A 16,083-nucleotide genomic window follows, 5' to 3' on the forward strand; every position below is an offset into this window, starting at 1 on the left:
ATCTGGGTGGCTCTTTAGCTTAGCCTGGCTGTTGTGAATAACACAACAGTATGCCACTTAAGAGTCTTTCGGGTTTGTGCCCAGGAATGGGGCATAGCTGGGTCATGTGGTTCTGTTTTCAAGTTTTTTTAGGGTACTTTATACTGATTTCCGTAGGGGCTGCAGAGGGTTATATGGCACGTGCAGTGACCAAGGTCTCTTGCCCTGTCCTTTTTGCCAGTGTTTTCTGAACATTCTAGTTGGAATGAGATGGAATCCCAAAACAGTTTTAATTTGCATTTCCCTGATGCCCAAGGTTGATGAACTTTTCAAGTATTTGTATGTCTTTTGAGAACTGTCTGCTCAGCTTTTTATTGGATGGACTTACTGAGTTGGTGATTTGAGGTTGGTTGGTTTGTTTGCTTGCTTGCTTGCTTGCTTGAGGCCAGCCTGGTCTACAGAACTAGTTACACAGTATGTGTAAGTTGGCATGCTAAGTCCATGGAGAAACTTCAGTTTCTGGTAAAATCTAATTTCTAATGTTCAATGTCACCCATAACATTGACTGGGTGTTCTCATTTAACAGAAGACTAATCTCATCCATGAGCCAGTGTGTGTGGGTGTTTTACCTGCATGTGTCTGCAGAGGCCAGAAGAGGGCTCTGCATCTAGCACGGGAGTTATAGACCGTTGTGAGCTGTCATGTGGGTCCTGGGACTTGAGTCTGGGTCCTCTGAAATAGAGACCGACTCTAACTGCTGAGTCATCTTCTCGACCCTGTTTTTTTGAGACTAAGTCTCATATACAACAGACCAGCTTGGAACTTAACATTCTACCTGGGCCTCCTGAGTGCTCTCCTGCCTGGCTGGAATGTACTGATACATGGTTAGTCTGATAATGTCTGTGTATGTTTTATTCTTTGATACATAGCAGCCATTTTGTTTGGTAAAGTAATCCATACTCCACTGTGCCTCAAACCCATGGTATTAACAGTTTGCTTCTCTTATTTTACTTATATGATTAATCTGCACTTATGATTAAGAAAAACAGGGTGCTAGAGAGGTTTCTTGTGGCACACTATAAAGCCATATGGAGCATTGTGACACACAGTCCCTTTAGATGTCCCCTGCCTTTCTAGTGTAAAAGCACCCAGCGATAGTCAGCATAATTTGTTCGAAAATCCTGCAAAATGACACTTAAATCGCTGAGCGTGGATTTCAGTGGCTTCCAGTTTCTACCATGTTGATTTTGTGGGATAGATAAAAAACAGGTTATGAAAGCCAGATTGGTCGGTCTTGTAGGCTGTAGTTTGCCAAACTCTTAACAATATTTTTGAACTTTGGAGTGTGGAAGAAGCTACTTGAAACTTGATAATATAGGTACACCACAAACACAAGACTTGGAGCAAATTAGAAAGATAGTAAAATGCTTTAAAGGGGCATTAGTTCAAAACCTAGAGTGGAGGTGAAGAATTAAATAGTTCCGTCAATGTTAAACTCTCCTCCTCTGGGTGCGTCAGGGCTGGTCTTCACTTGAAGGAGGCACACTCACTTCTTTCTGTTCTCTGGTGTCTTTGAAGTGCCATGTCAGGGTTCCTCCAGTCTCTCTGAGAAACAGTCCAGGCTGTCCCGGAACTCACTCTGTCTACTAGGCTGGCCTCGAAAGTGTCAGAATTCTTGTGCCTTGGAGACATCACTGAGTAAAATAAGGGTTGATCTGAAAGCTGAGCTAAGTGATCTTATCAGGTTCTGACCCCTTTAGGTCAGGGTTTGCCGGTGGGAGGGGTAGCGTAGGATGCACATGCTTCACAAAAACTGCAATTTGAAACTTAGCTGTTTACCTACTTGTAAAGTTTGTCATTCTATATTTGGGGGCTGTGGCTGACCATGGTTAACCAAACTGTATAAAGTGAACCTATTGCTAAGGGAAAATAGCTATATGCCACTTTAAGTAGCTAAAATTAAGTACAATATACACTGTATTTAAATATTAATGTCTTAATCTGTTTTTTTTTTTTGTAAATAAAATTTTAGCTAGTATGTTCAACACACCAGGAATGCAAAGCTTGTTGCAGCAAATAACTGAGAACCCACAACTTATGCAGAACATGCTGTCTGCCCCGTACATGAGGAGCATGATGCAGTCACTAAGCCAGAACCCTGACCTTGCTGCGCAGGTGAGCTTGTAATTGTGTTTGTGAGCGCGTGTGAACTGAACAGTCCATGGTTCTGTTCCTGGCACATTGGTCTCGTGAGCTCTCAGCATCTTAGAGATGTAGACAGACTGCACCTCCAGCTTTGGGACGGTTTTACTTTGTAATACACTTGGAACGACCTCATTTCTGCCGTTTGATGATGAGATGGGCTTTAAAAAGGAAAACACACTAAAGCCTTTAGAGAATTCACTCTGATCTTACTCCTCCTGCTTGTCTGTTGTTTGGGTGTCAGCTCCCTGGGTGGTAGTCATATACTACCTAGAGCATCACCCACTTCTGGGCCTGAGCAACTGGAGGGTGTGCAGTAGGCTGTGATCGTCCTGTGGTTCCTGCTGTGTTAGGAGTTAGAATGCTTTCCTTTGTGTCCTCTCATTACCTTTAAAGGCTTCTTGTTTCACTCTGCTGCATGAAGTGGTTTTTATTTTCAAAATCCTGAAACCACATTGGCACAAGGATGCGCCCATGAGGCAGGGTCCTCAGTGATGCTTACATAATGACTATAATTAAAGACTGATGCTCTTGGGTAACTTTATCTTAAAATACATGTGCAAGGGTGTATTTTTATGAAAGCTGGTCTTGTGAATTTATGAATTAAGTGCTTGATGTTAATGTGTCCTGAGCTACTTTTGTCACTTGGGTAGTTAAGATGTATTTCCATGTATATTTTAGTTATAACACCAAATGTGTGTGTCATTCTTAAAATTCATCCTCAGCAGACATATTCCATGTATGACTGTTTTCTAACTGCAAAGCAGGAACCCTGACAATGCTGGGTGGTGTCTCTTACGAAAGAAAGAATGTTTAAAACTTTTACAGTGTGCTTCAACATCAAGTGGCTTATAGTTTATCTTCCAAAGATTCAATATTTAAAATATTTTAAATGTAAATGCTTAATTGTGGTATGAAGGTTCAGGTAAGTTAGGAGAAATTGTAAGTAAAAAGCCCCCCCCTTTTTTTTTGAATAATTTAAAATGAAAAGTGAATGTGATAAGCGGTTAATAACCAGCAAAGCAGTGTTTGTCTGGAAGAATGAAGAGGCCACCCTGGCCTGTAGCAGCCCCCGCTCTACTGACTGCTCCCCTGAAACACTCACTCTGTGTCCATAAACATTACCCATCTCCTGCTTTGGTGCTGTTGGAGGAGGGCGGAGAAGACTCTTTTTTTTTTACAGCATTTTCGTAACAGTTGCTCTTCAGTGTGGTTACCCGATTGAGGGCAAAGATCATTTCCTCCCCAGACTTTGGACAGGTAAACAGGCTGTCAGCCCGGCCGGCGTTGGAGAGTGATACACAGTCTGTCTCTTGAATGTATCAGTGTCTGGTTTGCTGACTGTGTGACGGTCTTACCTTCAGGCAGTCACGCCATCGTTTGAAGGTTAGGTGATCCCCACCTTGTTCCTGCGGTGCTCGTGAGGTGGGGTGCAGACATTACTCTTGGTGATCTCATTACATCTCTGGGTCTTGGGTATTTTAGCACTACCCCAGAGGACTGTTGGTGCTAGTTTGGGCTGGTTTCATCTAGCAGCTCCATTTCTCTGGCCAGTTGGTGGCTGTTTTGTGGTTATTCTGGACCTAATATCAACTGTTAGTAGTGGGCAGGTAGATAATAGTGGCTCCAGATCTGCGCTCTCTGTGTGTTGAGGTTTCTAAGCAAGCCATCCATATTTCAGCTTTTACGTATTGATGGTTCTTTTATTCTGTGGCGTAGCCACAATCGTTATCTTCCTGAGAGCCTGGCACTCCCAGTTTCCCCCTCTAAGGCAGAGGTTCGCATTCTTTCCAGAAAAAGGCGACAAAACAATTGCTTTTATTTTTTAGGGCCTAGTATGGCATCCATCATCCACCACTCTCGGTGAAAGAGAAGCTGCCCTCCCTGCCTCCCTCCTTCCTTCCTCCTCTCCTCCCTTTCTCCTCTCCTCCTTTCTTCTCCCCTGAGCTCCTTCCTTGTGGATAGAACTTCCCTGCCCCCTTTTTATTTATGTTCTCCCTTTCTCCCTTTTAAGTGCCAATTTAGGCACTTGGAGGAAGGTAGAATATTAAACCAGGTACATTACTTGTTTCAGATATTTCCAGTTAAAATTGTTTGAACACTTGCCCCATAGATGATGCTGAATAATCCCCTATTTGCTGGAAATCCTCAGCTTCAAGAACAAATGAGACAACAGCTCCCAACTTTCCTCCAACAAGTGAGTAAGAAGACGCTGCTGTCCTTGTAATGATCGGCTTGAAGGGTTGATGGTGGGCGTGTCCTCCCTCCTGGCTGGTAGCACAGTGTGGAGGAGCCTGTGACTGCCCACTTGCAGACACTGAGCCTGACCCTTTCCGGCCCGTGTCACTCCTGACTGCTTACGTGTGAGCAAAGAGAACCGGTTTGTCTTTGCTCCTGAGGATTTAGGGTTTGGACACCTTGTTGATGTGGCGGGCCGCTCCCTTCTCTTTCTCCTTGTAGCACACACTAGATTTTGGACTAGTTCTGAGTGACGGGAAAGAGCTTCCCTCTCTTACTTCATGAGTTGGGTTTTGTTGTGATGCCTCAGTTTCTTCCAAGTTAGGCGAATGCTTGTTCTCCAAGGAGTAGACCTCATTTCCTCAGAACAAGAGACAGTAAGTTAAAGTTGTCAGTGCTGTCACATCAGGGAGGTTTCTGTTTCTGTTTTGTTTTTGTTTTGTTTTTAAAAAAAAAAAAAAAAAAAAAAAGGTAGTGCCACGGTGTTGTTTATGTAAAAACAGGAGAGTGGTGTTGGTGCTTTGGAAACTGGTAGTTTCTTTTCAGGGTTCACATCTGAGAGGGTTGTTAGCCCAGCCGTTACCCACAGTCCCCGCTCGTCCTTGGTCTGCCGCACTGGTCCGAACTCCCTCTTGTCAGGTGGGAGTGGGGATTTGAAAGTAACAAATCTAAAGTTGGGACACTATTGATTCAACTTTGGAACAGTTGTTTGAGGTGGTCGACGGGTAACGCTGTTAGATTAGCAACAGATAGTGCATGGTCAGGAGATGCACACAGCTTTCGCCAGATTCCACCGCCCACTAAACAGTGCTTTTGGACTTGCTCAGAAATGCTTTTATTTATCTGTTTGTTGTTTGTTTGTTCCTTTTGTTGGAGAAGAGAAAAATGGTTCTGGTGTTGCTCTTAATTGTCTTTATTCTGAAAACAGCTTTTATGGTAGTCTTGCAACTGAGTCAAATAATGATTTCTATATGGAATTTACTATCAAAGAGGAGGGTGTGTGTGTATTTTAGGAAGAAATAATGGAGTACTGCTGTCTGAAAGTAAAGTTTTAGATTTTCTTCAAACATGTGGCAGAAGTTGGAAAAAGTCTGCCTGGGTGGCTTCTAGCCTTTGTGAGCACTGCTGTTCCTTCTTCCTTAGATGCAGAGCCCTGACACCCTGTCAGCAATGTCCAACCCCAGAGCTATGCAGGCGCTGTTACAGATCCAGCAGGGCCTGCAGACATTGGCGACAGAAGCCCCCAGCCTCATCCCAGGGTAGGCTCATTTGGAAAAGATTTGATTGTTCTGCCTTTTATTTGGGTTGTTGAGTTATTTTTTGGTCAGTTTTCAGAAGTTACACCTGCTTACTTTTAAGAAAATAACTTAGTATCATGTTAAAATGTAACTTTTGTCAGCTGATGGGTTGTATGTGCTTTCTCTAGGTTTACTCCTGGCGTGGGGGCAGCAGGCAATTCTGGAGGCTCCTCAGCAAACAGTGCAGCCAACACTGCCCCCAGTGAAAACCCAAGCCCCACCGGGGGCACTCCTGAGCCAGGCCAGCAGCAGTTTATCCAGCAAATGCTGCAAGCCCTTGCTGGGGTGAATCCTCAGGTGACAGTGCTCTTCTTTACCGATTTTGCATTCCTAACTTAAATGTAGAATTTTCAAAGAAGGCGGTAGCCATTTAGTGTTCGGGTAATGAAAAGTAGTATTCAAGGATATTAAATCTAAAAAACGGGTGTGACACGGGATGTTAATTTTGCTGCTATATCAGATAGCAAAGAAAAGAATGCTTCAATCTGATGCCATAGTATTTAGACATAGCCTTATAAGATGTGAGTTTTTATGTCCTTTCTTCAAAGTCATTTGAAATAATTTTTATTTTCTAAGGGTTTATCAGGGAAAAACCTAAAAACATTGTCAGTGTTTCAGAACAGCTGCATCTAGGCTTCTAATTGTGGCCTGTCCTTCCCTAGCACATCCTGTAGTAACCGAACACATAAGGGCTCCTTAGTGATGGTCTTGCAGCTGTGAGCATTTATTGTCTTTACCAAGAATTTACCACTAAGGGGGCCTGGAGAAATTACTTGCTCAGTGTTTAAGAGTGTTGGCTGTGCTCCCAAAGGACCCCGATCTAATTCTCAGCACCCACATGGCAGCTCACAACTGTCTATAACTCTAATCTCCAGGCTCTTCTAACTTCTGTGGGTATCAGGCATGCATCTGGTGCATATACAAGCAAACACATAAGATGAGGTTAAAAAAATTCTGCATCAGGCTAGTTAGTGTATTGTAATTGAAGTACACTCAGTGTCAACACAAGAGAAAGCACCAGCTCTCCTTACATGGGCTTTAAAAAAAAAAAGCTTGGTCACAAGCCTCTAAAGTAATGGAATTTACTAAGCATGTTTTACCCTTTGTGGGAGAAGGTGAGAGGGAAGGCCTCAGGGAATCAAATCCAAGGCCCCGAGCACTCACCCCCATCCTATAAAGCAGAGTTATGTAGACTGCCTTTCATGGTTGTTTAAGAATAAACTATCCTAAAATAAAATATTAAGCAACTTTTAAATATGATATTTATAAATTATAACTAAACTATTTTAAATCATATTTTGCTCATTTGAAGTAAATATCCATATATATCTGTAAGGATAAATTGTAAAGTAAATAACACCTGGAAAGGTCCACTTCATAAAATAATTATAAGTGATCTTATATATTTTAGTTGAGTAAGTTTATGGTGGATATATCTCAAGGAACAGGTAGCAATTTAAAGAAAGCTCGGCCGACCAGCATACACCATTTAAACAGCAGTTGAGGTGTTTGAAGAGTGACTGTCTCTCCTTAGAATGTGCTTCTTTGTTCTTCTCAACAGCTGCAGAGCCCAGAAGTCAGGTTCCAGCAACAACTGGAACAGCTCAGTGCTATGGGATTTTTGAACCGTGAAGCAAACTTGCAAGCACTGATAGCAACAGGGGGTGATATCAACGCAGCGATTGAAAGGTTGCTGGGCTCCCAGCCATCATAGCAGCATCTCTGTACCCTGAAAAAAATGTAATTTATTTTTGATAACGGCTCTTAAATCTTTAAAATAACCTGCTTTATTTCATTGGAATTCTGTGCTGTTATAAAGGAGACCGATGGGAAGCGCCTGAGATGGAGTGCCGTACGACGTGCAGGTTTCTGTATCTCTTTGGAACAGTGGGAATCAATGTTTTCAGTTAAGGCTGCTGCATGCATCAAACACTTGGCATTTATTGTAATTTTTTTTAAATATCACCTTTTCTAATTGGGTGAACAAATTTTTGTCCTGCATCTGTCCAACTAACTTGCTTTTAAACATACCCCATGGTAGTAATTTATGTAGAATAAAGGCATTAAAGCAGATCACTTGCACTCCATGATTTGTGGTACAGTATTGCTTCCTGTGACTTTGGCATGTATTTTTGCAAATAATGCTGTAAGGTTTATACTACTGACAATTTTGCTTATTTGTATACAGTACAAATTACTGCACATTTCTAGGTCATCTAAGCAAAATTCCTGTAACCAAAAAAGTAAAATAAGGATTCCTAATTGTGTAGAATCTTACAGCATCTTTGATAAACACCTCTCAGCAGAAGTGCCATTTAGTCAAGTTTGTTGAAAATAAAGAAAAACTGATTCTGGCTATCTCTTTAGGGACATTTAATTGTACAGACAGTATAATGTAACAATATCTCAACATTTACATAATGGCTATAAATTACCTATATGTTGTTCAGGTTGAAGGAGCGCTGTAGTGGTCCCCGCTCCCTCCCCATGGCTGTCAAGTGACACTGAGTGGGATTGAAAAGTTGCTTTCCCTGAAAGTGCTGGTGTTTCCATCTTAATCGCCATATAAAAGTAGAGCTATCTCTTGGGTTTATCAGCTTTCTCATTCATAGGCAATACCTGGATTTAAAATGATTAGTGAGCCACTTGTTTCTGAAGTGTTTGCCTAGTTCTGTTAAGAAATAGTTGAATGTCGTGCTGTTCAGAGCCTCGGAAGGGGGTGGGGGAGGGTGAGACAGAATCTATTGTGGTTTGGGCCAGCCTGAACTAAGTGATACTGGCAACCAAGGTCTGAAGATTCTATGCATATAGTAGTGTCAGTCTGGTGAAAACGAAGAGCCGTTTTACAGTTTCGAGTAAGTTTGGTTATCCTATAGCCTCTTTGTTCCTTCCCAGAGAAGTTCTGTTTGCCTAACTCTCACACTGTTGGGGTGATACATTCCTTCGGGACCAATTAAAATATAACTTTAGGGTCAGTGAGGTATGCTGCTGACTCTGGTTCAGTATTCTCTTAGGTCATTGTATTCTCTCTTGTACAGTTAACCCAAAATTATAATGTTAAAATAATCTAAAATGAGTTCAGACAAATAAAATCAAGGGAAATAGATGGTGAGTTCGGTAACTTCTTTAAGTTGCTTGCTATGGAAAGGTTGAGAGGCCAGGTTGACCCCAGACTGCACTGTTGTGACACTTCCCCAAGACAGCAGCATGCATGGGGGCGGGGGCGGGGGCGTGGCTGGCGGAGCTTGGTGAGGGCAGCGTGGGTGTGTCTGCTCTCTGCCTATGCCTCAGTCTGCCTGCTTTAGAGACGTTTGTACTGGTGAATGGCACTGCAGTTGGGGCTGTGTCGTAACCGGTGTGGTTTATTAATCACAATAACAATAAACCTCCAGCTTTTACACTGCTTGTCTTGCCTCTTTTGTAGAAAGACGTCTTTGTTTTTTCTCAACACATCTTAAAGGCTGTTTGGCTTGATTTATCTTGTTTTCATTTATTTGGGGGGGGGAGTTGGATATTTCTTTTGGGGGTGGTGGAGGGGTACAGCAGTGGTTTGCACAACACTGTCTTACTCTGTAGATCTGGCTATTCTGAAATTCATTATCTAAGTATCCCCAGACTTAGTCTGTACTGGTCCTCCTGGGTATTGTGATGACAGGTGTGATGACCCATCCCGATGGTACAGAGTTGTGACAGGGAGCCATCTGATAGGTTAGGCCCACTAAGTGCCCTTTGAGTTGATGCTTTCAGCCCCTAGTAGGTTTGTTGGGGAATGACCCTATGTAAGAACAGCAGAGCCTGCGGTTGGAAAACAGTGAATGCAGGCGTAGATGGTTCTTAACGTCAAGAACCATTGGGTAAAGGAGGATGAGATTGAAACTCTCAACAAAAGTTACCAGATGGCAAACAGTCAGGGACATGACAGCTAGGCCTCTCTCTGTGCCCACGATTTCGGCTTTCAAGCCAGGTGGGGTGGTGAGTGCCTGTAACTGGGGGAGATCCAAAGCTTGAGGCCAGTCTGGATACACAGTGAGATCCTGTATATCAGGAAAGAAAGCAATTGCAAGTTTGGTTTAACTGTAGTAATGAAGGTGATTGTTAATTAGACAGGGCTTTGTATCCCTGGCTATCCTCGAACTCACAAAGATCCAGTGGCCTCTGGTTTCCGTATTGTTTTAACAAATAGCATTTCCTTTTATTATGGGGCAGCAGCTGTGAGTAGTCTAAACAAAGACAACCTAAGGAAATAGATTGAAGTTGTTGCAGGGTAATGTGACAGGAGGTAGAAGGCATTATAGGGAGCTGAAACATCCTCAGGATAGTTTATCATCTGCACTTTGTGTCATAAAAGTGTGCCAGGAACTTAGCCCACTCCTGAAGTCGTGTGTGTGTGTGTGTGTGTGTGTGTGTGTGTGTGTGTGTGTGTGTGGTGCGAGCGCGCGTGTGCAAACATTCACTACAGTCAGCAGAAACTTCATTATGTTAGAAGTGTCTCTTCCCTGAAATGTTCTGGATCAAAAGTTTCAGTTTTGGGTTTTGGAGTAGTTGTGTCTAATGAGGTATTTAAGGAGTACACCCCAAGTCAGCCACGAAACTCATTAATGTTTCACGCACACTTTAGGCATGGTGTATTTTAAATCACTGTGGGTAAAGCTCTTTGTGTCCACTGACTCCTCCCTGTGTGGACAGTCTGGCTCTTTGACAGCATGCTCCCAGTGAGCAGTCATTCCATTACACCTGCTCACCACACACGTACAAGTAGGGAAAAGTGTGGTGTACTGATAACAGGGAGAAAATTGCACGGTCAGGCCACACTTCCCGGATCAGCCGCCTAACAGCAACCCGCAGTCCAGCTGCAGTACCGTTTATCATTAAAATGTTGCTAGGCCTGGTGTTATTATTTGGGTGAGAAACGTCAAAAACAGCCAAGGACCTGGGAAATGGGTCTTCTAGAGATGTGTGAGGATATGTTGCTGACAGGCTTTTTCAAATCTTGTCTCAGAAGTCTCGTGTGTGATAACCGCCCTGCCTTCTAGTAGGACTGCACACGGCCTACCCTCCTGTAAGCCCCTCGCACGGTTGCACCATGTTGTACGGAGACACTGTTTGGCAATGTTGTCGACGGCGTCGTCTTCATCACTGTTACGGTCATCATGGTGCAGGACCAGGCCCTGTGTTTTACCGTGGCCTGGTGAATGAAATGCGTCAACACCTGGCGCATTGCTGATGTCTAGAGTATCTTCAGTACTCACGTTGTCCATGAATCTCTCTGCTGCAGATAACCTTTAAAATGTTAATCCATTCCTTCTTTTCAGCTGCTGCAGTCGGCATGTGATTGTTGACGGTGCCTTTCAGCCTTGAGTTCTCTGTGGCAGACGGACCGTTGGCCGTTTCACAAGCAGCACACCATCCAGCAGCGTGTGTCCACCGCTGACACTCGGTCAGGGAGCTTCATTCATTCTTAGAGCTTTCTGCCGTGTTTTTTCTGCTTCCGTTAATTTTGGCTCACTGTCAGCACAGACCTTCAACGGTTTCTGTGTCGCCAGGTCACGTCTGGTAGTGTCCACGTACCGCACGCACTCTTTAGTAAGATGGGTTGCACTGGCGCTGCCGTCCAGTTTTTCCAGCAGGCTGACTTTCTGTGCCATGCTTCCTTGACTGTCAAGGTTCCAGACCTGGTTTTCACATTAGGAATTCCCAGCCATCCAGCCTCTGTGCTTCTCTGGGGATTTTTAATTAAAAGAGACATTATAGCTATTTGAATTTAATAGGCAAAACAAATAGCAAAGTGTGGCACAGTTGACTAAAAAATTTGTGGCAAAAGTGTGCATGACCAAAAATGTGGTTATAAGGCAGAGAAATAGCTGTGTATTGTATATTCCTTCGTGGAATAATGTTAAATGTGTTAAGCCCCGTAATAAGACTGTTGTTTAACACCCCTTTACTGGTGTTTAACGCCCCTTTACTGGTATTTAACGCCCCTTTACTGGTATTTAACGCCCCTTTACTGGTATTTAACGCCCCTTTACTGGTGTTAGGCTTCCCTTTACTGGTGTTAGGCGCACCTTTACTGGTGTTAGGCGCACCTTTCCTTGACTGTTTCTAATGCACTGCCCAGTGAGCATGCTTGGAAAGCTGCTGCAACCCTCTGGGCCCCCTGCATGCTCTCCTCCTGCCTTCTGGGCTCCGTCTGTACCACTCCAGTGGTTGGTTTAATTACTTAGCTTTTCTCATCAACTATTTTATTCTTTTCCTCTGGGTCCTGACATTTTTGCTTCGTTTTGTATTTTCTTCACCTTCCTGCTCTGAAATTACCCTGGCAGGTACAGAAGTGACATCATGTGCTATATTATTCCTTCTTTTCATTTTTCAAATTAATTTTTTCTTTACATGCCAATCCCAGTTCCCTCTCCTTCCTCTCCTTCTATCCCCCCACCCCCACCCCCGTCCCATCTGCTACCCAAAGAGGGTAAGGCCTCCCTAGGAAGTCTACTAAGTCTGTCCTATCATCTCTTTGAGGCAAAGGCAAACGCACCTCTCCACCCCACACCCCTGTGCCTAGGCTGAGCAAGGTGTCTTTCCATACAGAACGGGCTCCACTAAGTCAGTTTGTACGTTAGTGTTAGATCTTGGACTCCCTGCCAGTGGCCTCATACATTGTCCCAGTCACACCATTGTCACCTATATTAAGGGAGTCTAGTTCAGTCTTATGCAGGTTCCCCATTTGTCAGACCTGAGTCAGTGATCTCTCACTAGCTGGGGTCAGCTGGTTCTGTGGGTTTCCCCATCATGGTCTTGACTCCTTTGTTCATGTTATCACTCCTCCCTCACTTCGATTGTACTCCATGAGTTTGGCCCAATGGTTAGTTGTGGGTTTCTGCATCTGCTTCCATCTGTTTCTGGAAGAGGGTTCTAGCTTCTCTGGGCTTGTGGATTGTAGGCTGGGTATTGTTTGCTTTATGTCTGGTATCCACTTAAAAGTAAGTACGTACTATATTGTCTTTCTGGTTCTGGGTTACCTCACTCAGAGTGGTTTTCTCCTAGTTCTGTCCATTTGTCTGCGGATTTTAGGATGCCATTGTTTCTTACCACTGAGTAGTACTCCATTGTGTAAATGTACCACATTTTCTTTATCCATTCTTCAGTTGAGGGGCATCTAGGTTTCCAAGTTTTGGCTATGACAAATAATGTTGCTGTGAACATAGTTCAGCAAATGTCCTTGTGGTGTGAGTGTGCATTCTTTGGGTATATTCCCAACAGTGGTATTGCAGGGTCTTGAGGTAGATTGATCCTTAATTTTCTGAGAAATGCCCATGCTGATTCCCACAGTGGCTGTACAAGTTTACACTCCCACCAGCAGTGGAGGAGTGTTCCCCTTTCTCCACATCCCCTCCAGCATAAGCTGTCATTGGTGTTTTTGATCTTCGCCATTCTAATCTGTTTAAGATGGAATCTGAGAGTTGTTTGGATTTACATTTCCCTGTAGGATGTTGAGCATTTCCTTAAGTGTCTTTCAGCCATTTGAGATTGTTCTGTTGAGAATTCTCTGTTTAGATCTGTGCCTCATTTTTTTAATTGTATTTTTTGGTAGTTTGATGTCTACTTTCTTGAGTTTCTTTGCATATTTTGGAGATCAGCCTTCTGTCAGATGTGGGGTTGGTGAATATCTTTTCCCATTCTGTAGGGAACCATTTTGTCTTGTTGACAGTGTTCTTTGCTTTACAGAAGCTTCTCAGTTTCACGAGGTCTCATTTGTTAATTGTGGCTCTCAGTGTGTGTGCTACTGGTGTTCTCTTAGGAAGTGTGGTCTCCTGTGCCTATGCATTTACGTGTATTTTCCACTTCTTCTCTGAGGTTCAGTGTGGGTGGGTTTATGTTGAGGGCTTTGAGTTTTGTGCGTGGCAATAGATAAGGATCTACCTACAGTCTTCTACAAGTCAGCATCCAGTTATGCCAGCACCTTTTGTTGAAGATACTTTCTTTCTTCCATTTTATATTTTCAGGGGTTTTGTCAAAAATTAGGTGTTTATAGGTGTATGGGCTTGATATTAGGGTCTCCGATTCAATTCCGTTGGTCCACCTGTCTGTTTTTATGCCAATACCAAGGTGTTTTCATTACTATAGCTCTATAATAGAGCTTGGAGTCCAGGATGGGGATGCCCCCAGATGACCTTTTATTGTACAGGATTGTTTTGGCTATCCTGGGTTTTTTGTTTTTCTATATGAAAGTTGAGTATTGTTCTTTCAAGATCTGTGAAGAATTGTGCTGGAATTTTGATGGGGATTGCATTGAACCTGTAGATTGCTTTTGGTAGGAGTGCTATTTTTACTATGTAGATCATACCTATCCAGGAGCATGGGAGATCTTTACATTTTCTGATATCTTCTTTAATTTCTTTCTTTAAAGACTTGAAGTTCTTGTCATATAGGTCTTTCACTTGTTTGGTTAGAGTTACCTCAAGATATTTTATGTTGTTTGTGGCTATTGTAAAGGGTGATGCTTCTCTGATTTCCTTCTCAGCCCATTTGTCATCTGTATATAGGAGGGCTGCTGATTCCTTCCTTCCTTCCTTTCTTCCTTTCTTCCTTCCTTCCTTCCTTCCTTCCTTCCTTCCTTCCTTCCTTCCTTCCTTCCTTTCTTTTTTTGAGTTAATCTTGTATCCTGCTACTTTGCTGAAGGTGTTTATCAGCTATAAGAGTTATGAGTTCCCTGGTAGAGCTGGTAGAGTTTTTTAGGTCCCTTATGTAAACTGTTCTGGAATAGTAATAGTTTGTAGTTTGACTTCTTCCTTTCCCATTTGTACCCCCTTGATCTCCTTTTGTTGTCTTATTGCTCTAGCTAGAATTTCGAGTACTATGTTGAATAGATAAGGAGAGAGTTGACAGCCTTGTCTTGTTCCTGATTTCAGTGGGATCACTTTGAATTTCTTTCCATTCAGTTTGATGTTGGCTTTTGGGTTACTGTATATTGCCTTTATTATATTATGTTTAGGTATGTTCCTTGTATCCCTGCTTTCTCCAAGACCTTTATCTTGAACTGCTTAAATTTTGTCTAAGGCTTTTTCAGCATCTGGTGAGATGATCATCTGTTTTGTTTTTTATAGTGGATTACATTGGTGGATTTCCGTATGAATCCCACTTGGTCGAGGCGGATGGTTTCTCTGACGTGTTCTTGGATGCGGTTTGCCTGTGTTTTATTGAGTATTTTGCACCATGTTCATGAGGGACATGCCCTGCTACGTTTTATTGTCACCGTCTTTCCTAGAGCAGCGTTCTCGACCTTCCGGATGCCGCGGCCCCTTAGCACAGTTCCTTATGTTGTGCAAGATATTTGATTTCTGTAAAAGCGTTTGACTCCCAAAGGGGTCGTAACACACAAGTAACTGCTGTCCTAGCAGACTCTGTTGACTTGGAGTCGGTACTTGTTGAACAATTCAGTAGGAAGTTCTATGTGCCCTCTTACTCAGGTATAGTAGGAAAATACAATTCTGTCTCCAAGACAAGACCTGGAGCCAGGCTGTGCAGGGGGAAAGTTCACAAAACCTACTGTGTTCTGTGTTAGCCTTGTGTTAGCTGTTAGCGTTGGGCGGGAAGTGGCATTCTCATACAAGGTCGTAAGTTTGAGCAGAGACTCAACCTGTCGTGTGTCCTGCTGAGAGTTTGAGCTTTTTCCCCCGGTGTGTTATGTGTGGTACACATGCTTGTCAGAGTGGACACTGTGGTGACATATTTATGATTCCATTGGAGATTAAAATGCAAAGCTAGCCACAGCCATAGAGGTCAGGCAGTGGCGGCATACACCTTTAGTCCCAGGACGTCAGAGACAGAGCTGTTAGTTCAAGGCTACACTGAGCTACATGAAATTGATCCACTTTAAAAGAGAAACAGCTCACACAAAGGTGATCTCACGCCGTTAGTCCCAGCACTTGAGGTATATAAGAAAGAAGCAAAGTCAGTCTGAAAGAATTAGTCTCCCGCCATGTGGAGGAGAGGCAGCCGCCTGGAATTTCAGTCTCAGGCTTGGAGAGCAGAGCAGTCTGCTCTGTACCCTGAAGATTCGTGGAGACAGGATCACCCTATTTGTCTGAGGCAAAGTAGCCGGCTGCTTTGCTTCTCTGATCTTCAGCTTGAACCCCAATGTCTGTCTCAGGGTTTATATGATTCATGTTACAGGGCATGTATATCTATGGGCTTGTGTGTAGAATCAGAGACCAAGGTCAGTTTGTTTCCCTGGTCACTCTCTTGCCTTGTGGAGACGGTCTCACGTGGATTACAGGCCGGGTAGCCATACCAGGCCTTTCTCGGGGCGCTACACTCGGGCCCCCATGCTTGTGTGGCAGGTATGATAGCAGCTGAGCCACCTCCTCAG

The 16,083-nt window shown here is 43.4% G+C and overlaps 1 protein-coding gene across 1 annotated transcript in view; it reads left to right on the plus strand.

Annotated features, from left to right (window-relative positions):
• Ubqln1 (ubiquilin 1) overlaps window positions 1–7,790 on the plus strand; it is a 32,970-nt gene extending 25,180 nt beyond the window's left edge. Inside the window, exons 7-11 of the mRNA XM_051194183.1 lie at window positions 2,012–2,154; window positions 4,295–4,378; window positions 5,563–5,678; window positions 5,846–6,014; window positions 7,279–7,790. Of these exons, the coding sequence (XP_051050140.1) occupies window positions 2,012–2,154; window positions 4,295–4,378; window positions 5,563–5,678; window positions 5,846–6,014; window positions 7,279–7,431 (665 nt within the window). The 3' untranslated portion in view covers window positions 7,432–7,790. The remainder of the gene's footprint in view (window positions 1–2,011; window positions 2,155–4,294; window positions 4,379–5,562; window positions 5,679–5,845; window positions 6,015–7,278) is intronic.
• The last annotated feature ends 8,293 nt before the right edge of the window (window positions 7,791–16,083 follow it).

Source organism: Phodopus roborovskii, unplaced genomic scaffold (assembly GCF_943737965.1).
Source record: "Phodopus roborovskii unplaced genomic scaffold, PHOROB, whole genome shotgun sequence".
Classification (NCBI taxonomy): Eukaryota; Metazoa; Chordata; class Mammalia; order Rodentia; family Cricetidae; genus Phodopus; species Phodopus roborovskii.